A 26,424-nucleotide genomic window follows, 5' to 3' on the forward strand; every position below is an offset into this window, starting at 1 on the left:
AACGTTAATGATGATATTGCCTCAGTGGGAATGATATTTACACTTTACCTACCTTTTGTTACATTTTATTCTTATCTTCTTGTGTATGATTTTTAAGATTCCTTTTTGTCTTTTCCTTTCCCTTCATAGAACTGGATAACTTTCACAATCGGGGGAAATATTATTTATCTTGGAAACAAAGGCAGAACACCTTGTTCCTGATGTAGGAAGATCCTAAGTTAGAAGTGGCCAGGGGCACTTACTTCATTCAGCACAAGGGTCAGCCCACAGTAGCCCACGACAGGGACACACACATCCCAAAACTTCTTGGGCTTCTCATCCTCCAGGGTTCTGTCATTCTGGGGGCCCATCACTGCGTCTTTTTCTGTCATGCCCTCGGTCTATTTTCTCCTCCCTCCCCTTCTTGATTGACCATAATATAACGAGTGATCAGATACATCAACATCATGCACTCTCGGATATAATGCACATCTTTCCTGCGGTTTTCTTGCCAAAAATGCACGACCCTAATCAAATCATAAGAAAGCATTCACAAACCCAAACTGAGAGGCATTCTACAAAAAAACTGACCGGTACTCATCCAAAGTGTCAAGGTCAGGAAAGATACTGAAAGACTGAGGAACTGTCACAGATTAGAGGGGACTAAGGAGATAGGACGAGTAAGTGCAATGTGGGATCCTGGATTGGATCTTGGAACAGAGAAAGGACACTGTGGGAAAATTGGTGAAATTCAAATAAGGTCTCTAGTTTAGTTAATAATATTGTACTAGAGTTAATTTCCTGGTTTTTATAACTGGGCTCTGTAAGGTATCTAAGTTGTTGACATTACTGGAAGCTAGGTGAAGGGTATGCAGGAACTCCTTGTACTATGCTTAAAGATTTTATTTTTAGATTGATTTATTTATTTTAGGGAGAGAGAGAGTGAGCGGGGGGGAGGGACAGAGGTAGAGAGAGAGAGAGAATCTCAAGCAGACTCCCCACTGAGCATGGAGCCCAATGTGGGACTCTGAGATCATGATCTGAGATGAAATCAAGAGTTGGCCGCCTAACCGACTGAGCCACGCAGGTGCCCCTAATCCTTGTACTACTTTTGCAACTTTTCTGTAAGCCTGAAATTATTTCAAAATAAAAAATTTAAAAAGTTAGGTTGGAGCTATCAATATGTATTTGTTTAGGTTCTAATTGTAATTCCATTTTTCTTTCAAAAAAAGTTTTTTTAATGTCCGAAATAGCACTGACTTTTACCAGTCAAAGATACTTCCTTTTCAAGCTCAGTATTACTGAAGATAGAGATCCTCAAGTAAAATATTATTTTCCTGGAATCTCAGGATGACAGGTGTTGTCTATGTATCTTTATAGTGCAGGCAGACCTCTCTGATCAAGCTTAGAAATGGCCCTAAGTCTTGCATAATCCAGTGACCCTTGGGGTCCTAGCGTGGTATTTTTAGTGACGATCTTTTGTTAAATGTAAGAAACATACCCTGAAAGTATCAAGCAAGGTCAGTGGTAAACTGTCATAGCAAGAAACTGGCACAGAACGGGTTAAGCAATATTTTGGAGAGAAATTTTGAAATAATTGTGCCAAGCAGGCTAGGCAATTGAGTCAAAAACAGCTACATATCAATATGACATGAGACTCACTCTTTTATGTAGTTGGAAATTAATCTATGGGCTGCACTGTCTAGATCTCTATCTGAAGATAGGGCAACCTTCATCAATGAACACTCAACATTCATGGAGTGATGGGCACAGCACTTCAGCACAATGCACAATTAGCCATCAAGCTGGCCCTCCTTATTTTGACAACATTCCCTCATTATGAGGTGAGTATAGAATATTGTGTCTATTGTGCCTATTAGGAAGGCAAAGAACCATCATCATCTGGTAGAGTACCTAGTGTTAATGAAATCCTTACAAAAACAAGACAGAGCACCAAAAGCAGCAGCCCAAAACTCATCAAATGACTGCTTCAATTATTAACCACTCACAGAAATAGAAATAGTGCACAGATGCATTTCAAAGGTGTTTCAATTATACAATAGTAAATGCCACAATGAACACTGAGGTATGTTATTTGTGTATTATAGATAGGATCGTTGTACAATCCACATAGGTCAATTACCCCCAACTTAGTAATAGGGTTCATGCATATCATGGATAAGGAATAATATAAAAGCAGACAGCCACCAAGCTCTTGTGCAGACATGGAACTGTGATGAATGTGCTGTCTAAATGGCAAATTAATTAATTGTTTGAAAGGCTTTGTGTATTTGAAATATTAAAGTTTTCATTAAAATTTGAAAATGTGAGGTTTATATAAATTGTCTTTATCCTGTGTGATTGGTCATCAAGATATTAACATAATGCAAAAATCATTTTAAAAACACTGGATGCAGCGAGTAGACAGTGTATTTAAATAATTAAGTGGCTTATCAATATTCATTGGCCACTATCTATGTAGTCTCTGAATTAAACATTTTCCAACCTTCAAAGTAGTAGTACAGTATGTGTTTTATTAAAAATTGCTTTGCTTATTATTTTCTTCCAAATATTTCCTTTATGGCACTCTGACCTGAACTATACCAATGATTAGGAGGATCACCTATCTCCTTCCACCAGATGTCTGGAAAGAGAGAATTTACAAAGCCTGCAAGGAACTCTCAATCAAAGAGTAAACTATAAAAACAGTGATACTTAGCTTGAAGAACTAATATGACACTCATGGCAACTGGATTTGGGTATGTCCATTTGGAACATGAGTTTGTAGAATGAAACAATAAACCCTAACTAAATAGAGCTGTTTTGAAGAACTCCTCAAACAAACATCTTAGTGAATTGCAAGAAAATAATCTTCCATTTAATTCACTCTTAGAGTGATACGTGAGTTTTCGTTTATGTAATCTCATGGCATCTCCATAATAATCCTGGAAGTTAGGTAGAGATAAAGGAATGTAAGCCTTACCAGAGTAAGTAGCTAAGGTCAGACACAGTAGCAAGGCTGGGACTGTCCCCCAGATCTCCTGAAACAACATATGCACAGTGCCTCGTGCTATCCCAGACCCACTTGACGGACTGGATGAAAGATATCTCCTGTTTCCACCCCAAATAACCCAGTGCTCTTTTCTGCTTCAAGGCATTGCCAGGTAATGCAGCGGAGATTTTAATAATATACAAAATAATTGTAGATGAAACTCGAATGATAGTGAAATGTAGAGAATAAGCCCTTTAATCATAATATCTGCTGCAAATAAGAGCAATTCAGACATTTTCAATGGCAAAAATTACTGGTTTTTTACAATAATAACTTTGCATTCTTGACTTGGGAGGGTCTGCAACAAAAAGTACTAACCATGAAATAAGTTAAATTAACTATCTATGGAGGATGTAACTTGATGAAATGTTTTCTGAAGAAATGATCACAAAAAGGAATACATCTCTGTCAGCCAATGCAGCCATAAATAAAAATGTTAATGAGGTAAAATTGGTCATGATGAGGCTAAAACAATATCAAGAAATTGAAAAGGTTCTTATTAGGCTTAATTCACTTTGATGTATGTTGAAAAAAAATTCTCGAATGCATCGTAGCAAATCTTATTAAACCAGGAATCTATTACTATTTTTTTTTACTTCTGCGCTTTAATTTATAAATCTTTATCCTTAATTTAAAGATAACTATGAATAACACATGAAAGTCAGTGCATTTTCTTGTTCTGCAATCACATATGTTCTATTCTACATAATATCTCATTTGCCCTCATATTTTGGTTATAGTCTAGTACATAATATTCAGGTTTGATGACCTTGGCAATAAGACTTGCCTTATAAAATGTACTCACAAATCTAAAATTGGTTAATCAGTTCAGGAAGAAAATTAAGTGAACCTAGTTTGGTACCAATGTTTAAGTTAAAGTTTCAAAATATACTTGGACTAAGCATGCTGGGGGCTCTTGGCTGGCTTAGTCGGTAGACTGTGCAACTCTTGATCTCGGGGTTGTGAGTTCGAGCCCTGCATTGGGTGCAGAGATTACTAAAATAAACTTTAAAAGACATTTTCCTCCTGGATGGTGAGATTTTCACCTTATACTCTTTGAGTATGACTTCACTTGTCCTCTGAAAGCTGCCTGGTCCCTGCCAAGTGTATTTTAATAACATAGTTAATAGGGCTATAATTCAGTAAAGGGCTTCTTTAGGCTCTATGAGAATTATGATCCCTGTACTCAACATTTAAATCCTATACAAAGAAGTAAAGTATGGCAAGGCTGCAATTTCTCACTCCTACAAAAATTCTTTAATTTTTTTCCTTCAAATCTATCTTGATCAGTGGGCTTTGATGAGATAAGATGAACTATAGTCTGGCTTAGTTCTACAAGCACAGAGTCTACATCCTGTCTTAAACAAACAAACAAACAAAACTTCCACTTCCACGCTATTAACTTTACTAATTTCAAAGCACATCATATTTCAAAACACATAGACATCAACAAATTTAAATGAAATGTTATGTGCATGTAGATGAGACTCACCTTTAAAGAATCAAAACACGCCACCACACGGCCATTTTCCACGTGGCAGACTCTTGGCGGATGGGCAAACTTGCAATCTGCATCAGCTCGAGAGCAGGTCCCTCTCTGAAATTCTCTGCAGACTTCTAAAGTCAGCCACTTGGTGTCACGAACCAGGGTGACATTGACAGCCGCCATATTGAAAGCAAAGTTAGAATCAAGTACACCCTCTCTAGGATAGTTTTGCTGCTGTTAAATGGTTAAAAGTGAATTCAAGCTATATGTGAAGAGATAAAGTTGCTTTCGTGAAATGCTTCTTTGTTAGCACTTAGGTTTTCGTTTCAGCCAAAATTTGGTCTGGTCAAACAGAGCCAATCACAAAGTAAAAATTGTATCAGAATAGCTAAAAATTAAATTAGAGACCAACTCCTAAGAAGGCAACCAGATAGGTTAAGATATTGAGTGTTTAATTTGTTCCTCTGCTGAAGTTACTTCAAATAACTGGCAGGCTTTCAAAAGAATTCTGTGCTCTCCAGTTGATGTTTTCAATTATTCTTGCAAAAAGCATGTGCTGCTGGTTGCCCTTCAATTTGTGGAATGGTCTCAGATCAAGGGGAGAAATGTTTTTCTCCCTATTTCTTGGATTTAATGACTAAGATTGGTAAGGATGTTACAACTGTAAAAATAAATTTTGCTGCAAAATCAGGAGGAAGGAAAAAGACTAAGAAAACTGGGAATTGAAGGGGAAAAAAGAATGGACCAGTTGCTGAGACTGAACTGCAAGCACACCAGGTTTGGGGGCTGGGGAGGGAGAGGGGTTTATAAAGAGACAGCTCTAGAGTAGAATCGAAGCAGCAGTGTTCAGAAAAGGCACTTTTCAGAAACCTGCAAGAAAAAAAAAATAAAATTAGCTATTAGAATGCAATACTTCGGTTTTAAACTTCAGATTTGGAAAAGAAGTACCATATCCTATTTAAAACAGGAAGCAGCTAGATATTGACAGTGCAACATAGTACAGTCGGCCGTTGTGAATAAAAAGAGCATTTCCCAGTGTAGAGTAAAAGGAGGCAGCCATATAGATTTACTGCTGAAATACAAGCCCAGCTGGGGTGCCTGGGAGGCTCAGTGGGTTCAGCAGTGGACTCTTGGTTTCAGCTCAGTTCATGGTCTCAGGGTCCTGGGATCGAGCCCCGCGTCCAGCCCCGCGTGGGTCTCTGCGCTCAGCGGGAAGTCTGCTCAAGGATTCTCTCTCTCTCCCTCTACCCCTCCCCTTGCTGGTTCGCTCGCAAGCTCTCTCTCTCTCAAATAAATAAATAAATCTTAAAAGAAAAAGAAATACAAGCCCAATTAAAAAGGAGAAACGATGGTTTCATTCTGTTTGGGGGCAGAAATTCATTTGGGGGTTCATCGCACAGAAAATGCCAGAGCTGGACAGGACAGCCCCTCAGGTTCTAGAGGCTATCAAAGACCTGTCATTAACCTGGCTTTGCTATGGTCTGATCGAAGGCTTGCTTATCTGCTCTCAAAATCCAGAAGACGAATTGCTAAGAAAATTTAAGTTGGTCTTAGAGGTCCTGCTGCATGTGTATTTGAAATGTAATTGTTGATGATCACATCAAATGGTCATGACGTAACTCGCCAGACACCCACTGCAGATGAGGTAGGGGAGAGAATGTAAAATGTAAAATGGGCTTCAGATAAAGAAAAAAAAAATCCTCTGAAAAGATGCTGGGTTCTTTTTCTTTCTTTCTTTCTTTCTTTTTTTTTTTTTAGTATTTTATTTATTTGAGCGAGACAGAGATAGTGAGAGAGCACAAGCAGGAAGGAGGGGTAGAAGCAGACTCCCCGCCGAGCAGAGAGCCTGACACGGGGCTCGATCCAGGACCCCGAGATCATGACCTGAGCCGAAGGCAGACAACCCACTGAGCCACTCAGGTGCCCCTGGGTTTTTTTTTTTCTTTCTGTGTATGCCCTATTAGTTCTTAGTCTCTGTAAAGGGATACTGAAACAACTCAGGAGGAGGTTTCAGCATATACAAATAAGTGAGACAGAAAGCACGGTTCAGTCATATGTTAAATACTGGGCAGCTTTAAGGCTTGCAGTTTAACCCAGCGTCAACCAGCAACAATTTTTAGCAACTCAGCCGGGAGAATCGATAAAAGTTTAATTTATTGGCATTATGCCACGGACACGTACTGAAATAACAGGGATTTGCTAAAATAAAAGTAAGCTCTGAGTATCAGTCAAATCAACCCATGGTCAACTTCATCAAAAAAGTAGAATTCAAGTTCTTGAAGACATTTCATTTAAATTTTTGAACGAGATCTTTAACAACCCTACAGAATCTGAATCTTCTATTTGTCTTTTCGCAGTCGAGATGAAACTCAGTATCACCTAATTGTTTAGGTATCACCGAGAAATTAAATATCTAGAAAATTCAGGCAAGCTTATCCATCCAAGGGCAAACAAGTGTTTCTCTGAATCATCCTTCATGGAACCCTTTTTAAAATGTATTATAGGTAGCTTTGCCTTCTTACAAAATACTGAACATCTTTTGACCTCTAATGAAAGACTTGGGGTCATAAATGTCCTAGAAAGTATTATAGTTTCCCTCCTTTGGTGGCACATTGTTAGTGGTCACTTCTACTGTCACTTGTCTTTCTGCCACAGTATCTGCCATAGTGGATTGTCCAGCTCCCTTCTGGAAAATGTAACAGCCAATCATGAATGTTGAATAAGAGTTAGTTACTCACTGAATGATGGGCCTGGGGGCAAAGTGCAAGGCTTTCTGGTTTGGGGGCCCTTTTGCAATATGTTCCATGCAGGATCATGTTCTAGAGGGTTAAGGTTGTCAGGCAAATGACCTCTAGGAAAATATTTACCATATTTTTTTAAAAAAAATAGCCAGATGGGGAAATGTAAATGAAAACCACAATGCGATACTGCTTCACCAGCATTAGGATGGCTATAGTAAAAACCAGAAAAATTGGAGAAATCGGAACCATCGTTGCTGGTGGGAATGTAAAATAGCGCAGCTGCTGTGGCAGTCACCACATGACCTTGCACTGTGCCTAGGTATATACCCCAAGCAACTGAAAGGAGGGGTTCGAAGAGCTATGTATACACTCATGTTCACTAGTCATGATAGCCAAGAGGTAGAAATGACCCAAGTGTCCACTAACAGATGAATGGGTACACAAAAGGTGATATACCTACGAAATGGAATATGATTCCATCAGTAAAAGGAACAAAGTACGGCTACGTGCTACAATGTGGATGAACCTTGAAAACATTATGCTAAGTGGAAGAAGCCAGTCACCAAGGCCACATAGTATATGGTTCCATTTATATGAAATATCCACAATAGGCAAATCCACAGAGTCAGAAAGCAAATGAGTGGTTGTAAGGACTCTGGGGAGAGGAGAAAGGGAAGTAATTGTTTCATGGGTCCAGGGTCTCCTTGGGGAGTGATGAAAATATTCTAGAGTAGATAGTGATAGTTGCACCATTTTTTAATATACTCAAACACATTCACAAAATCGTACACTTCAATGGGTGAATTGGATAGTATGTGGATTACATATATTAAAAAGAAGTCTAAAGAAACATTACACCCCCCCCAAAAAAAAGCCTCACAAGTGATACAACTGGCTACCCCAAGCTTTCTTTTTAAGATTCTCCCTAGACACAAATTCTACATAGTGTTCCTAAGTGGAATTTCAAGAGCAAATTAGTTTCCATACTGTAGTTGACTTAGTGTAGTATGGAAAATACTCTAAAAGAGAACATTCTGCAGGTTTGTAAGTTTATATTTAAAAATATATTCATATTTAGTCCTACAACTAAATTACATAGGCTGTCTGAACACATGTGAATACTGGGCAGCTTGCAATTTAACCCAGCGTCAACCAGCAACAATTTTTAGCGACTCAGCCGAGGGAATCGATAAAAGTTTAATTTATTGGCATTCTGCCACAGACACGTACTGAAATAACGGATTTGCTAAATAAAAGTAAGCTCTGAGTATCAGATATTGAGTTTCATCTCAACTGCAAAAACACAAATAGAAGATTCATGTGAATGAAAAATAACCAAAAAGGAATATATATATATTTATGAATGATTTGCTCAGAACATAAACAGTGAGGGTCTGAGGGTCTGGAGAAAGATTTTTCTACAGAGGTCCATCAACTATAGAAACAGACAATAAATAATACATTTGAATTTTGAACTTTTGGAAAAGAAACATGCAAACAGGTGCTGGACTCTGGCCATGCATTTTATGTAAGATGGGGCAATGGGAGAAAGAATTTTCTTTTTTGAAATTGTCCTGCAACCTCTGATGGGACCCTGGCTAATTCTCAAAAACAGTCCTAGCCAGCACATGTCTTCCTGCAGACTTGGAACAGCTTTTGGAGCTGGCTCAGAAGAAGTGAGGTGCGGCGGCTAAAGGGAGCTGGTGTGCCGAGGGAGACCAGTCCTCTCAAGTTGCTCTGCTCGTCTGGCTGTGTATACGAAACAGGGAGTGCGCCATTTTCCCCTGCATTTTAAAGAAGATCAACTTTGGGAGACAATACGGCTTTATCTTCACTACCTTAAGCTCGAGTAACAGGAATACAATTTTGCTTTTTATGATTTATCGTCCTCTAATGTAGAGCATGAAGAGCTACCATTTCTTAGTACATTTGTACTTGCATAGTATTCGCTAGTTCATGAGTGCTTTTATTTCCTTGATCTTTGGAGCTCTAAAGAACACTCAAAAGCCTGGGTGATCGCCCAAAAATGCCAATGAAGAAATGAAGCCCAAAGAGGTTAAGTAATTTATCTAGAATTACAAAGCCTTAAGTGGTGGAGCCATGACTTGAGGCAAGATCTCCTGCTTCGAAATCTCATGCTTAGATCCTGGAAGAGAAATGTCATAGAGATCATTTCTTATCTCTTATCTCTCTGGGAACCTTACACACAGAAAGCCAGTCATTTTTGCGCAGTACTTATGATTCCTTCTCAAAATTACATTCACGTCTGTTGTATCAACATCTTCATTTCCCCAAGTTGAGCTGCACCAACATTTAGCTAGCACCTACCATGAGCCAGGCACTGTTCTAGATGTTGAACAAGATAAGGTCCCTGCTGTCATGAAACTTATGCTCATTTAACTAGAGAAGAAACCTAAGGCACCAGGAAGTGAAATGATTGTGAGAGTTTATGAAGGGCTGGAGGCAGACGCTAGGTCTTCCAAATTCTGCATAGGCTAATTCACCATGAATGGGACACCAAGCCCCATGACTTGAGAACACTCTTAAGCACACACTCAAATACTACTGCATAAAAATGCAACCCCAAAAAGAAGACCTCAAAATTACACCAATTCGTACTGCTCCCTGATTCCTCTTGGCGGGGGGGGGGGGGGGGGTTACTACTGTCCCATTTTACAGATGGGGGAAAGAGAGGTAGAGGAAGATTAATTCATTTAACTTGTACAACTTCGTGTAGCTCGTAGATGATCAAACCATGGTTCAAACCCAGGCAGCCTGAGTCCAGAGTCCCCTCTTAACCATATCACGATACTGTGTCTGTCTTAGGGTACATAGCGCATTTGTAAACATTCTTCCTCATTATAGACCCTTAACTTTTCTCCCTTACTAGACTGTACCTTCCTTGAAGGTAGAGATCACATCTTACTTAGTTTTGCTGGCTCAATCTCGTGGGAAGTTAGAGCCATGCAGCATTCCCCAGGATTCCTATTTTGAGAGGTCAAAGAGTAAAAGGGAATTTAATATTAACCCTTCTATTTACCTTGCTGGCAAGTTTTGTCAGTTGAACACCCTCTAGGCTGGCTGAACTTTGGCCACCTCTGTCAGTTTCAAATCAATTGGCCCTATAAAGTTGAGTATTTTCTCGCAATTCTGGCTTTCAAATTGGACTGTTAATACCTGGGATTCTTGATATATGGAGCATTCAGTTGTCATCAGGAATGGTCTATTCCTGCTCATTTGGTTGCAGTGAGATCTCATCCTGGGTTTAAAGTAAAAATACGGGACACCCAAATGATTTCTGTCTATATCTTCAAAGAGTAGGTTAATCTTTGGAATGTTTTTGCCCAATAATCAGTGTGATGAAACTGAGCTGGGAGTGGGGGTGGTGATTTCCCTTGGAGCCATAGGAAGAAACACTGCCTACATATTCTTCCTGGAAAATAACGGTTCGTTTTGACTGTTCGCTAATGCTCATCTATAAGAATTCTCGAGAATGAAAACAATGTTTTGCTTTCCTTCCATTTTAAGCTTCCCTTACATCTGTATTAGCTCAGAGTTTCTTGTGACCATTTATTTTGAGTTGGCAAGCTGACAAGGTTGAAAAGCTTTCAAGTTTTCGAGTTTGCTTCAAGTTCTATCTCCCTCACGTGTTTTGGTTCGCAGTCTACCAATACACGCCCTTTAAGGCACCGGAGAAATGTTGAGCAGCACGGATGGACTTCATAGGAGTCCTAGGGAAAATGGGTTTTCCTGTCCCAAAGAAAAGGCTGTACAAATAAGGCTATTTTGCCTATGTGCAGAACATTTTCATTAAGTTTTTTTTTTTTTTTTTTAGAGCTTCATTGCATTTTTTCCCCACACTACTCCTAGGGTAATACATTTAATATACCTTCTACAAAAAACAGGTAAGCCAAGTTATTCCATTTCATAAGGCAATTAAGAGAACCCCCCCACACACACACCTCAGTTTATACATTGGGTCACAGGAGAAAAAGTGCCACAGTGTCTCTTTTGACCATAACTTTAGCAACATATGTGACTGGCTACGCCTGTTGAAGTTGATTTTTTTTTTTTTTTTTTATAAAAGGTATGGCTCTTTTCAATAATATACTAAATTATTAGAACTTGCTAATAAATGCCATTTAAAGAGTTTAAACAAATCCAATTTAATATAAATACACCTTAAAACCTGGATTCTAGACGCAGTTATTATTAAACAACACTGGTTAATTGCTTCCTTGTGTTCATGGGACATAAGTCCAGTGCCATTAAAAGCTCTTCATTCATGAACTTGAAGTCAATGGGAATGTAACATATTTGGCAATTCAAGTTATAATGCTCAAGCACTTGAGATGAATAAAATACAAAATGAGTCATAAGACTGATGGCATTTAATTACATGCAGGGTGACTTTGCTGAAAATTCATTTGACACATATTTATCAGGCATCTAATATGACCCAGGCACCACCCTAGATGTTGGCTGGCCATGGATGGGGAAGGCGAGGGGCAAAAAATAAACAAAAACCCCATATCTGTTGTTCACTTTATCCATTTAACAAATATTTTTCATCATGCCCTAAAATTCAAGCGAATGAGGCCTTTAAAAATGTTCATGTGTGAGAATACCAATCAACCAACAAACATTTATTGTACACCAACTGTATGCACAGACTTGTGTCCCAAGCTTCTGGGGAATCCGAAGAGGTGAAAGACACCGCCTCTGCACTGAGGAAGCCTCTCGAGTTGGGGAGGCAAGAACAACATAATGTGAAAGAAAAGCCAACAATGTAGACACTTAAGAGTAAACTTCAGGAGCTACCCTACGACCCAGCAATTGTACTACTGGGTATTTACCCCAAAGATACAAATGTAGTGATCCGAAGGGGCACCTGCACCCCAGTGTTTATAGCAGCAATGTCCACAATAGCCAAACTATGGAAAGAGCCTAGATGTCCATCAACAGATGAATGGATAAAGAAGACGTGGTACATATATACAATGCAATATTATGCAGCCATCAAAAAAAATGAAATCCTGCCATTTGCAACGACATGGATGGAACTAGAGGGTATTATGTTGAGCAAAATAAGTCAATCAGAGAAAGACAAGTATCATATGATCTCACTGATATGAGGAATTTGAGAAACAAGATAGAGGATCATAGGCGAAGGGAAGGAAAAATGAAACAAGACAAAACCAGAGAGGGAGACAAACCATAAGAGACTCTTAATCTCAGGAAACAAACTGAGGGTTGCTGGAGTGGAGGTGGGTGGGAGGGATGGGGTGGCTTGGTGATGGACATTGGGGAGGGTATGTGCTATGGTGAGCGCTGTGAATTGTGTAAGATTGATGAATCACAGACCTGTACCTCTGAAACAAATAATACAGTATATGTTAATAAAAAGAAAAAGAAAAAAAAAGAGTAAACTTCAGGACCATGAACGACAAATGCAGGGAGAATTCTAAGGGGAGAATGTCACTCAGGCCTGGAGTTGTCACCAGAGCTTTCAAAGAGGAGCAAGTAGAGCAGGCCCTTAAAAAATGAATGAAGAGGGGCCCCTGGGTGGCTCAGATGGTTAAGCATCTGCCTTCGGCTCAGGTCATGATCCCGGGGTTCTGGGATCAAGCCCCATGTCAGACTCCCTGCTCAGCGAAGAGCCTGCTTCTCCCTCTCCCTCTGCCACTCCCCCTGCTTGTGCTCTCTCGCTCTGTCAAATAAATAAATAAAATCTTAAAAAATAGACAAATGAAGAAACAGAAACTGGGTGAATGAAGGCAAGAAAAGAGAACACTAGTTGCCAGGTTTCCATAGGATGGTGAGCAGGCATGGGCTGGCTAGGATGGCCAGCTGACACCACGGAAGGCAAATAATGTATGGGTAGTTTCCGAAGGACCCGGAAAGCGACCCGAGGAATATATATTTGTTATGGAAAAAGAAGCCTCGCTCAAAGATTTTAAGCCGAGTAGAAACTTCGTGGCCATAAACATGCTGTGGTCACAATGATCTGCCCTTTTAAAATGGTTTTCTTTAAGGAGCCTACAACACACAGTCAGAGCCAAGTTTATGCATCCAACATACTCCGGAAGGACAAAAGATGAAAGGGAGGTACAGGAAGGTCAGAGTGCTCACAGGCTGCATTAGGCCAGGCCAGGCAGTGATTCAAGTCAGGCCTGCATGAAAAGTCGGTAGAGAAACGAAATGAAAAGTGCAGCTTCTTGTTTGCATTTTGCCAACTCCCCATTTGTCAGTGACCCCAGTCAGTAAGGACAAATAACTGTATTCCTATTTTCCAAATTGACTCAAATACTTGTCAATCTTAACCTCTATGACGGAAATTCCTTTTAAAACTGTAGTTGAAAGCTCCACGAGGATTTTTTTTTTTTTTCAGTTATATTTTGTCACACAATGAGCTCAGGCAGGGAGTTAAGTTTAAATAGTCACTTTTTGGCCCCTACTGGCATCCTGTAAATTCCTGCTACAGGACTTTAACCAGCACTCCAGTGGTTTGAAAGTGCTCGTGCTCCTCCCAAAGCACACAGTGAGTTGAATTCAATTGAATTTTCGGGGCCAATTTACTCACTGATAAGATTTGGTTGAACATTCACTGTTCATCAATAAACACACACACACACACACACTGCAAAACAATGATCAAAAGTTATCACTAAATGTTTATTTATCCTTTAATACTTATAAATGGCCAAGTAACTGTCTAGTCAAGTTTATGAGTCACATAAAGATGACTATTTGTCAGAGAAGTAAACTTAAGTCGCATCAAAGCAATTTAATGGTGTAAAGGAATTCATCGCTGTATCTAGGTATTATAGCCAATAAATCAAGGTTCTCAGTCTCAATACAAAACCTCTGCTCGGGACGCCCGGGTGGCTCAGTCGGTTAAGCGTCTGCCTTCAGCTCAGGTCATGATCCCAGGGTCCTGGGATCGAGTCCTGCATCGGGCTCCCTGCTCCACAGGGAGCCTGCTTCTCCCTCTGCCTCTGCCTCTCTCTCTCTATCTCTCATGAATAAATAAATAAAATCTTTAAAAAAAAAACAAAAAACCTCTGCTCCTTATTAGAAGTGCTTACAAAACTAGTGAAAGGACAGAGGACAGAGCTTTGTGGCTGAAAATGTTGGGAAAGGACCAAATGCACCCTGATTTCAAGGACCCAGTAGTTTAACACATCAATGCCAAAACTTCTAGTAGACTTGAAGGGAGGTTTCTGGGAAAGTGAGTTTTCTAGGCACGCGTACGCAAGTGTTCTACCCTTTGTGTCTGAAGTTACTCCTGCTAGGGGCATTATGTTTCTCATTCATATCATACACCTGACTGAAATATATCTCTATAAATCAATCGCCTACAGTTGATTGGGAAGCGGGCTGCTTTAGTAAAGGGTTAGCAGTGAAGAGTTGGGAACACAGGACAAGAATCTTAAGTTCAACTTCTCCCAATCTCCTCACGGGCCTGAGAGTATCCTTCCTTAAAGGCCTCTAAAATAGGAATTCCAGGGGTGCTTGGCTGGCTCAGTCGGTGGAAGGTGTGACTCTTGGTCTTGGGGTTGTGAGTTCAAGCCCCACATTGGGTGTAGAGATTACTTAAAAATAAAATCTTTAAAATAAATAAATTAATTAATTAAGAATTCCATTTTTCTCTCGATATTTCAGAGAGATTTCTGCTGGATTAGGAGTCAGGGGCCTTTCTTTACAGAAAAATTTAGAGGAAAGGTAAACTAGGATGGTTTTTTAACAACTTTTCATTGCATTTTGGACAAGTAGTCAATGTCTTTGCTAACACTAAAGAAAGATGTGTAACTATCTCTCAAGGTCAGCTTCAACAGGTAGAGGGGATGTGAAGAGAAGCTTGGTTTAATTTTACCATGAGAATGGAAAGCACCACCTTACCCCAGAAATGTAATACTCATCTTCGATAAGAACAATTCCGTGGAATCTATCAATTGCAATTCCAGTTCGCCTCAAAAAACGGGGAAATAACTTATGTGCCTCTTCCTATAAGGTGTGTAATTTAAATCCAGATTTCGGGTTTTAAAAAGAAGGGTGTGGAAAATCAAGTTCACATCAAAATGACAATACTCCAAATAACCCTAAATGAGCTCACAACAGTTAGCAAAGCCAGTGAGGAACAAAGTAACCTATTGATTACTTCAACCTTAAACAGAGGCCCAGAAAGGTTCATCTACTTGGATAAAACACCTGAAACTGTTAGTGTACACATGAAGAGCTTGTGATCCAATTTCATCACATCTTACATCTTGGCGATCCGTGATCAGAATGGGCAGGCAAAGTTCCCAGAAGTTTAATTCCACCATCCTGATTCATTTAGTTTCTTTCCCTGACAACTCATAACCACAGTGTTGGACTTGGATTTGTGGTTATGGAGGCATTTCACACTACTGAAACCCAGAAGGGTACTCTCCATAGCTTTGAATCCCTGGGGAAAGGTAGGCCCCTGCCTCTGAGATTATAAAGATTTATTGACCCCTGTGAGTCTGTGTCTCCCATTAATTTCAATGCAACTGCTTTGCCATCCTCTTGTCAGAGAATACCACCTTCTTTACACACATGATTTTGTCTCAACTGCCTCTCTACTATAGGTTCCCAAACTGTGGACTCCGCTTTTCTACCACACTTTATCTGATCCTCTCTAATTCTGAAAATGTTTCAAAATCAGACTCTGCTTACCTGCCTCTAACCATCTAACCCTCCTGGCCACCGTCTGCTGCTAGCCAAAACATAGGATCTTGCCTATTTCTCCTTTAACCAAATATTTGGTTTGGGCTTCGCATTTCCTGTTTCTGCCTACGAGAGCCCATTTCTCCTGTTCTCCTCTGGTCAGGATAAACATACATACAAAATATTCTATAAAAATATTCTCTGCATCAATTTCTCATCAATTGGGACACTGGGGAATTTTATTGAGTAAAAATTCCAAGAATGAGTTTAGGGTTCACAAAAAAACCACTAAAAACACAATGAGGAAGAAAAATTTGCTTTGCTGAGTACATTTTATGATGCATTCTAAAGCAGTATCCTGGTTATTAAACTATTGATATTCCTTGATGTTAATAATCGTTAACATTTATGGAGCTCTTATTCTGTGCCAGACACTGTGTTAAGTGTTTTTGGTGGTTTTTTTTGTAAGATTTTATTTATTTATTTGACAGAGAGTGAGACAGCAAGAGAGGGAACACAAGCAGGGGGAGTGGGAGAGGGAGAAGCAGGCTTCCCATGGAGCAGGGAGTCTGATGCAGGGCTCAATCCCAGGACCCTGGGATCATGACCTGAGCTGAAGGCAGACGCTTAATGACTGAGCCACCCCAGTACCCCTGTGTTAAGGGTTTTATATTCATTATCTCATTCAACCATTCTAATGCCGTGTGAAATAGACAATACAAAGGAGCAACGTTAACGTCTAATTTCAAAACAAAATCTGTCACAAATCTCAAGTCTCCACTTGTCACCAAATAGTGATATTGAGTTTTTCCATATTCAAAATTCTCAGATGTCATAATAATAGAGTCCTGGACACTAATTAAAAAATCTCCTGTTTCTCAATTTTCTTCTCAGCTTCCTGTAATTATAATACAAAAGCTCATTACTGCCTATCCATGGAAACCAGAGGATCCTGAATTGCTTATAATTTTTTGAATATATCTTCTCATGCATGTCTGGCAAGTAAGTTAGAAAATGCTTGATACGTTAGGTTTAAAATCACCCATTCAAGAAAACATGTGGCCCAGAGATGTGGCATCCAGCTGGCAGAAAGGAGGCATAAAAGCCTTTGGGCATACTAAGTCCTTTCCCTGATAATAAAAATTCTGTACAAAAAAAAAAAAAAAGTTATCCAAATCAAAGTGAAAACTTTGAAGCAAGATTTAGAAATTCTGAAACAACTGTGAAGCTATCATACTACAACAAGTTAGTGAGCACCTTCAAAAACTCCTCTCTCTGTTGCTCCTTTGTAAGCTTGCTCTATCAAAATTGGGGGCATGCCAATCATAAAGAGAAGGAAAAGTAAGACAGAGATCCTTACATGAGGGCTTCGGGATGAGATCTGAGGAAGGGCCCGAAAAGAAAGCAGGGATTTGAAAACAAAACTCCAGGAAAATGCTGAAGTCAAACCAGCAAGGAACTCTGCGCATTGAGGTAAGCACCAACACACATGGGAACTAATAAGACACCTATAGAGTACCAATCATTTAAAAAGAAAAAAAACAAAACAACTCAGCTTAAATGGCCAAGCAAAAGAGGAAAAGGAGAAATGGCCCCAATACTGAGTTAAAGAGAACACTTACATTTATACTAAGGTGAACAGAATGTCCATCAAAGTTGGTGACATTCTATACTGTAGTTACCATGTTGTGTTCATCAATTTGAAATCATGTGAGTATACCTTATAGGGATGGGGCAGAAACTACAGTTAGCACTATACACTTGATATTAGCCAAAAGGTCGAGAAGTGATCTAAAGTTAGCATTATAACATCTATATCACCGAGTACTGTATGACTGAAATGATTACATTTGACCGCCATATAACTTACTGTATCAATGAAGGAGACCAAAATGCCTTGATTCTATTTAAAATAATAGTATAACCCCACAAAAGATCATTAAGGTGCTCAGCATAAGAGAAACTCCAATTCACACTAACATAAAATGGAGCTGATGTTCCCAGGGTCCAAATATGGACAGCATTATCAATCACATGTAATGCCAAACACTGTTCCACCAAAAACATTCAAGCCTCAGGCACCAAAGCAGCTTTCACATTAGTAATCACTGAAACAACACAACTTGGGTTATCGGGCTTGTCAAAAGTCAGACAAAACTCTTTTATGGACCGATAAAGATTTTGAGCATTCTAGAATTACAAGTAATCCTGAAAGATCAATCTAGCTCATTACCTTCAGGCAAGTAAATGAAAGACTTTAACCCACTCAGGGTAAATGGTTCATATCCAATTACAGAATGCATATCAATAGTAGTTCTCTATAATTTCTCTTTCATAAATATATTCCGTGGGCAAACATTTATTAAGGACTAACTTGGGGACACATACCTAGATGTCAAGGGCATAAACATGGACAAGCCAACAGCCCCTCGTGTTACATTTTATTTTCAAAATCTCAAACAAATTCCCCAAAGATAATTTTAGTGGATGACATAATTTTAGGAAACCAGATGTTATATACCTTTCATTTTTGAAAAACTTATGTTTAGGCCCACAAGGGTTTCTGATGAATAAGCCAAACCACAATATCATTAGGAACTCATCCATTCCTTGACCGTGATTCTCAAGTATCTTCCCATTGTCTCTATTATCTCTTAAGCTGCAATTCTGTGTCTCCCCCAAAATATCCATGTGACTTTTCCATACTTCAGCTGTGCCTCTTTCTCAAGGAAGGCTTCCTAAGCCTTCATTGCTGGAATATTCTACCCCTATACCTCCTTTTCCTCACTCTCAATCACTCTTGCACAGACTACAGACTACAATATGGCTTCTATCTCCAGCATTCTATTAAAACCATCCTAGATTCAATGACTTCATTCAAGAACAACACTAATTTGAATTAAACATTGCTAGAACCGTAGGTATATTTACTATTAACCCCCCTAGTACAATACCTGACACAACTAGGTTCTCAATAAATACGAGCGGAGTTGAATATTACATAAATAACAAAGGGGGCAGTATGCATGACACAGTAGTTACCCATTAAAGACCCTGAACCATCAGTCGTGTACAGGTAAGAGTCCGCATATTTACAAAAACTGAGTTTTGCTTTGTTTGCTCTATAAATATGTATTAAGTACTATGTAAAAGGCATTGGACCTGGTTCCTATTCTCACGGACTTGAATCATCTAGCAAATATAACTGCAATGCCAAACACATACAGGTGTTTTTAAAAGATACATAATTTGTATAGATTTATGGAAAGTGCCTCGCTTAGAAAGGGAGAAATCCCATTCTTCTAAAGCCAGCTTCTCAACCCCACCAAGGAAAAGGGACCATGGGGCTCTCAGGGCAGTGCTCAAACAGAACTCTCCACCCTGAGCCCGCTGGATCATGGCTGTGCAGCTATTTCTGTGAACTGCTTCAGGGCAGGACCTAGGCTGGTGCCTGACACTTAGTGGGCGCTCAGCCCATTTGTTTTCATTGCACATACGAGGACACTAAGGCCCAAAGACCTGCATTTGAACCTCAGTCAAGATACTTAGCCTCAGCCTCTTGGTTTCCCGACAAGATTAAATCATATGGCAGATGGGAACTCCCCTGGTGTAAGGGAGGCAGATGATAAGCCCAGGTCCCAGTTAATGGGATAGTACAGTATTAGACGTGGTAGGTGGGTTGCGAGGAATTTGAAGACAACGAAAAAAATACATAAGTGAGCAAATTACAGTACTTATTTGACGTTTCGGGCTTGACTTTAGCCAAAGTAAACATCTAAAGAAATCCAGTGTGGGAGAGGGCAAAGGACCTGGATGGAAAAAAAGTAAAGAGATGCCCTCGGGACAGAAAACAGAGCTGATGTAACAGCATCCTTAGAGGCTAGAGTAAAACTTGCCCAGATATTAGCAACATCAGTTAATTAAATGGGAAAAAGTTCTATATAATCCAAATAAAGGTATAGTGCTTCCAGGTGGCAAAAACAAATAGAATAGATAATTTCCAGATCTTTAACAGTACTTCTCCCAGATCTTTAAAAAGGAAAGTTAATTTGACAATAAGTAAATAAAGTGCCATGAAAAATGGGAACCTTTCAACAACTGGGTATTTACATATGGGAACGAAAAAGAGAAATATTGAAATGTCCCTGCTTTTTTATAAACATAGGGAAAAACCGCACTGTGGTTGAATATAGGATTTTGGAGTCAGAAGGCCTTGCTCACAATCCTACCTCTTACCTAGTAGTTGGAAGACCTTGGACAAATTACCTAAACCGTGTGAATTCAGTTTCCTCACCCAGAAAAAGGTGCCAATAATAGCATCTATCTCATGGGGTTGTTTTCTAGATTGAAATGTGTTAATATTTATAAAAGACTTACAAGAGCACTTGGCACAACACAAGCAGTAATTAAGTGCTTCGGAAATAAATCACCTCATCATGTTCAATATGGGAACAGGAATTTGACAAGCCTTATCCCCTTACTTTAAAATACTTACAAAAAATCGTTTAAATGTCTTGCTATATATTTACTCTGAAGCTATCAAGTTCCTTATACAAGTACTTTTAAAAATGAGGAACTCTGGAGATGAACAAGAAAAAATAAAAGCAAGAGGTTGACTTATTTTCTCTTTCTCTAGAAGGATCTATAGGTGAAAACTATAGAGAGTCAGAGCGAGGCACAGCGGAGGGCTGGCTGACAGCATGAGCTGGCTCACAGGATGCTGGGCTGCTTCCCCAGGTGGTGCACTCCTCTTTGCTGGGTTTCTATCACACGGCCTGGGAGACTGGGCTAGAAACATCCACATCACCATGTCAGGCTAAGATGCCCTGAGCATAACTTTTTACTACAATATCAGCGAGCAAGGGCATCACTAACTTGTGTGCTGTGTGCATAGCACTGCATTTGGTCTTCCGGCGACATGAAATGCATATAAGACAGATTCTCTTCTCTCAAGGAGTTTATGCTCTAGTTGGGGAGACAATCTCGCATCCCCAAATTCTTAGAGGTAGCATGCAAGGAAGTTCTGAATCTCCCTTGCTTTATAACCACAAACTCCTAGAACTCTAGAATGACAAGCTGTACCCTCTTAGAAGACTCTCTCTTATCCAGAAGTGGTATTTCTTGTCCATCCCAGTGACTGTGTCAATTGCTAGTGGGAGAAAGAAAGACCCACTGCAGAGTTCTAGTTTCCCTTCAACGTGCATATGAAAGTGTTCTATCTACCCGTGTCTTCCGAATGCAGAGCGCTACATCCATAGCAGCAGGGCAGGGAAATGCAGGACACAAGAAGGAAGAGAATGAACTAATATATTTTCGTTATGTATAATGATCTGTACTTTTTATTGCTCGTTGAGTTGTTCAATCATGAACCCAAGTAAGACCTCAAGCACAGATGCATTCCCCACATTTCTGCTTTAATATGAGCCTGAGTCACAGACTCAAAATGTGAGCAGTGATGGCCTACAGGCCAATGCCCTCATTTTTCACACAAGACAACAGGACTATAAAGAATAAGGGACTCGGTCACGGTTACAAAGAGTTAGTGACACAGGCAGCACGAGAGCTCAGTTCCAATAACCAGAGTTGAATCCTTAGTTCTATACCTTGGAGAAGTTTTAAACTCAATCTCTCAATAGTGGTCCTCCTTCCTCCCTCAGTCCCTCCCTCCCTCCATTAGTGTCTGATTAATTCTTTCTCTCTCTTTCTGTACTCTCTCTTCATATTTAAACTCTTAATTTCCATGGCATAAGAATACGTATGATTATAAGAACTGAAGCCACTGTGTCTCGACTCAAAACCTATTCTATTTCTTTGAATGGGAAGCTGAAATGAATGCTTTCAAATGTTCAGGAGAAATAGAGTAATGGCCCGCTATTACAAAGCAGACTATAAAACAGCCCACAAACAGCTAGGGAAGTTAATAGATAATAGATAATCTTTACTATTTGATGCAAATTAGCTTTTAAAACAATCCAAGCATCGAAGTCCAAAAGAAAGCAGGAGTTAGAATGAATTATTGAAGTTGGCTGGGGTGGAAGAGAGACCACCACAGGATTTTTCAGAGACCAAAGGAAGATACAGCCACGTATGTATGTATGTATGTATGTTACACTGCTGGAAACCAGTGTGTCTGTGCGTGTGTATGTTTGTGTGTGCATGTGTGTCTGTTATTGGGGGAAGGGATAGAATCTTAAGACTGCTGGCTAAAAAGGAGCTAAATCTGGTGAGACATTGTACTGAACACGACAAAATTCTTTCCTATATAAAGAGTGCCAAAGAACTAATACTTCGCCTGAAACCTAGAGAAATCAGACTTCAGTCATTTAGGGCAATGTTCTAGCAGCAAAACAATTAACTGGGGCAGTAGAAGGGAAGTCTATAAGCAGAAAACCTACAGGAAGCCGTATATAGGCATATGGCCTAGAGCTTCTTAGTACAAAGTATTTTGATTAAAAGGAAAAGTTCTCCTTAAAGGAAAAACCAAAAAAAGCGCTGAGGCTATTAACAACAATTTGGTGAGAGAAAGGTGTTAATTATGCCACCTGGTGGCAGTTCCCAGAATTGCAAGCATAGTGGATTTCCCTGCCTAAGGCTATCTTTGCGAGCATAATTTAAGAAATATGTACCCCAGGGGAGGGGGGTGGGAGGATGGGTTAGCCTGGTGGTGGGTATTGAGGAGGGCACATTCTGCATGGAGCACTGGGTGTTGTGCACAAACAGTGAATCATGGAACACTTCATCTAAAACTAATGATGTAATGTATGGGGATTAACATAAGAATAAAATAAAATTTAAAAAAAAATGATAGAGAGAAGTTTACTGAAAACAGGAATATTGCCTACCTACATTGTTATTTTAAAAGAACTAGCAAAACAAGATTTCATATTTTCTGCTACCATGATTATTTCAAACAAGTATATAATTTTATAGCATTACAGTAAAACAAAAATGCTTATGCTTAATTAAAATCTTAATTAAAACATGTGTATTAACACCAAAAAAAAAAATATGTACCCCATAAAATATCTCCAAATAGCTAAAACCATGCCTTTATAATGACTGCTTTTCTCACCCTGGTGATATTTAAAATATATACAGATTATTACAGGAGAATCAATTACATATCAATCCCTAACAATGGATAATGTTTAGAAAATGAATGGATTTCTCATTCATAATCAATCAAACATAATCTGTATAGATAGTAAATTTAGCAAAGTTTCAGCCATCACTGTACCTAAAAGAGGTTGGCTGGAATTTTTTTAAGGGATAAGAGAAGAAGAATGTGGCATGAAATAGTGAACATAACGACTGGATGCATAAGAAGACATAGTTTTCCTTCATCAGTTTTATGAAAAGATAAAGCACATTGTTGTCCAAAATCGGTAGATCATATAAAACAGATTGAATTAATGAAAATACTGGGAGATTTTTTTTTTAAATCGTGGTAACTAGAAATCACTTTTGGTGGAAATCTTTTCGATACAATCCTTTTTTGTCTTACTAAACAACAAAAAATAACCCTAATTAAATCTTTATCTCATTACCAGAGATATTATAATGCCTTAAGGCCAGGATCCCTGGACATCAATTCTTATTAAGGTTAACAGAAGCTATTGGGGTTTGGCTTCAATACGAATTGACCTTAGGCTACAAAATAGGTTATTTTTTCTTATACTTAATCTCTGATAAATTCATATTTTATTTCTCACAACAATTGAATGCAGATAAAAAAATTCTTATTGATTATGGGTTTCAGACAGTTGAGTTCCACTTAATTACTATTTCAGTGTATTTGAGAAAATGTGTCAGCAATTCATAGTAAATGGAACAATATGACGTTCCAATAGAAGTCCAAAATTAAATACATCTTATACTGCTAGCTAAAATCAAGAAAACCTGCTCCTTACAGTTGCAAAGGTTGGTAATATAAAGAATGGAGGAAATCTCCATTTTCACATGTAGTGGAAACTAGAAATGAGAGTTAAAACCCAAGGAAAACACTAATTCCATACCTCATTTTCTTTACCAGGTTATTCGTGTCAATAGAAAAATCAGGAAAACCATTAGTGATCCGTGGAACAGTACTGTCTCAGCTAGAGATGACATCACACAAAAAATATCCTATTGTATTTGCTATCCAAACACACTCGTTAAGCTAAGCAGAGGTAAGAAGAACCTGCTTTAAAAACCATCTGATACACCTGAAATGACATTTTCTAAAAGTAGATGGAAGCTGAAATGATACAAGAGGATTACCAAGCAAATGGAAAGGGAGTAACGAGGGGAAAAAGGGAACCAAAACAGTTTTAGTGCTGAGCACATAGCAGCTTTTCAAAAATATATGTTAGCATAAATACGAGATTCTCATATTGAGCCTATCAAAAAGCCTCCCTCAAGTAAATTAAGTGTATATATTTGCACATAGAAAACTCTACTTAGGGCACATTTTTGTAAGGTACTCTGTATTTACTTTGTCGTGACGGTGGTAACTCTTTTAAATAAATTAGAATATTCGTTGCTCATTACACTGAATGGTACAGAGCTGACCTTAACTTTTAAAGCCATGCTTCCCAGGAAAATGATGTAGCTTTTCCCGAAGCACATACAAGCAACATTCCCATTTGTATAGTTTTCTTTTCAGGAGAATACTACTTCTTTTTTTTTTTTTTTTTTAAGATTTTATTTATTTGCGAGAGAGACAATGAGAGACAGCATGAGAGGGAGGAGGGTCAGAGGGAGAAGCAGACTCCCCGCTGAGCAGGGAGCCCGATGCGGGACTCGATCCCGGGACTCCAGGATCATGACCTGAGCCGAAGGCAGTCGCCTAACCAACTGAGCCACCCAGGCGCCCAGGAGAATACTACTTCTAACGCAGGGTAGCAGTGAACATTCGCAGCCATACGCCATTTGAAAATCCTTGCAGGATAAGTAAAGTGTGATTGTTACTTGAAAAAATTTCCACTGGCAAACTGAACTTCCAAAAACATTTTAGAGTGTTCTTCATCTTTTCCTCTTAGTCTACATTGCTATCTCTAAATAATGCAGAAGTATTTTGAAGCATGTATGATATTGATGAAAGAAAATAATTTTTCCCTCCAGATACAAATGCATATTTATGAAATAAAAAAAAGGGTGTGCATGCAAAAATTCAGTGGTGACACCAGTTCATCTTAGGCTCTTCTTCCCCAGACTCCCTTAGACTATTATTAGGTGAGAAAATAATTCTTCAATCAGATTTCATTAAAAAAGAGAACGCAGAAGATTAATATTCTGTATTCTACAACCCCCCCCCAACTCTATGAGCTTGGAAGTGCTTTTACTGAAAGTAGCAACCTCCTTACAATCCTAGTTCTGATCCCAAAATAATATTCTCAACACCGTAATTTCAATGACGAATAATTCTTATTAATACTGCTGGCCCACCAAGTTATTACAAAAGTCCGTAAATTCACATTGAGGTCTTATTATATTAACACCTCATTTATTGGAACTGTCAGGCAAGGAGGGGATCAATAAAAATGAGATTTCAAAAACCAAAACTTTTAAATACTAATATTTGTCTCTTTTTTTTATCAGTCTTGGTAGGTATCTTTCTGAAATGCTTCTTCAAACTTTGTTGCCCCCTTAGAGATAGAATAGGAAAAACAAAATTATGCTTTTTTCTAATAATTTTGGGTCATGATTAGAAACACTAGTCATGTCTTGAAGGATATGTTGGGCACTTGGTTACATTTTTGTTGCTGAATCACGGGGGTGTCCAGGAAGTGTGCAGTGGAAAGGGTGTTCTGGTCAGTGTTTATGTTCCAACCAATAAGGCAGTATCCCGGTAAGTATCTTAATCTACCAAGGCATACTGTTGGACTATCACACTGTTATTTTGTGCTAGGTGCTCGCTAATGCATACCACATGTTCAGACCCCCTGACATATGCACAATGTGAAGGGATATACACTGAAGTTGATCAGGGAGAGGGAGATTTAAATTTTCCAGTGAGCCAACAAGGAGGAAGCATAGTTTGGATTCCTCGGGAAAGAAGAGCCCTCCTTAAGTCTAAAATAGGACCAAAAGGCATGCCAAAGATTAGGAAATGCAAGGGAACTGGTTAGTGCTGCTTCTGTTTATTTATCTTTGTAAAAGCTCTGGAGAGTTACTCACCCAACATATGTTGATTTCTGGGGATAATTACAGTAGGTTATAAAGGCTGTTGGTGAATTTCTAAACCCAATCTAACTGCTTACGTATTTTATGTAAGGGAATTTCTGAATAAAAATTGATAACCACCGTACATATAAAAGTTAATTAACCCATTTACTTATTGCTAGTGAGGAAGCTGGCTCGGTGGGCACAGCATCCATATGGTGCCACTTAATGACAAAGATAAAATCTTCGTCTAAATATAATGATGAGGAAATTGTAGCAGCTTGGTCCGTAAAGTGGCTCTCCCCTGGCCCCTGGCTTGAGCTGCACTTAGC

General features: G+C 39.0%; 1 protein-coding gene across 1 annotated transcript in view; it reads right to left on the reverse strand.

The window, feature by feature from the left end:
- The window catches only part of MBNL3 (muscleblind like splicing regulator 3), a 104,529-nt gene that overhangs the window by 58,256 nt on the left and 19,849 nt on the right, over positions 1 to 26,424 (reverse strand). Inside the window, exon 2 of the mRNA XM_035008760.1 lies at positions 4,524 to 5,387. Coding sequence (XP_034864651.1) covers positions 4,524 to 4,700 — 177 coding nt within the window. The 5' untranslated portion in view covers positions 4,701 to 5,387. The remainder of the gene's footprint in view (positions 1 to 4,523; positions 5,388 to 26,424) is intronic.

Source organism: Mirounga leonina, unplaced genomic scaffold (genome assembly GCF_011800145.1).
Source record: "Mirounga leonina isolate KUSES-001 unplaced genomic scaffold, KU_Mleo_1.0 Mir_101664, whole genome shotgun sequence".
Taxonomy (NCBI): Eukaryota; Metazoa; Chordata; class Mammalia; order Carnivora; family Phocidae; genus Mirounga; species Mirounga leonina.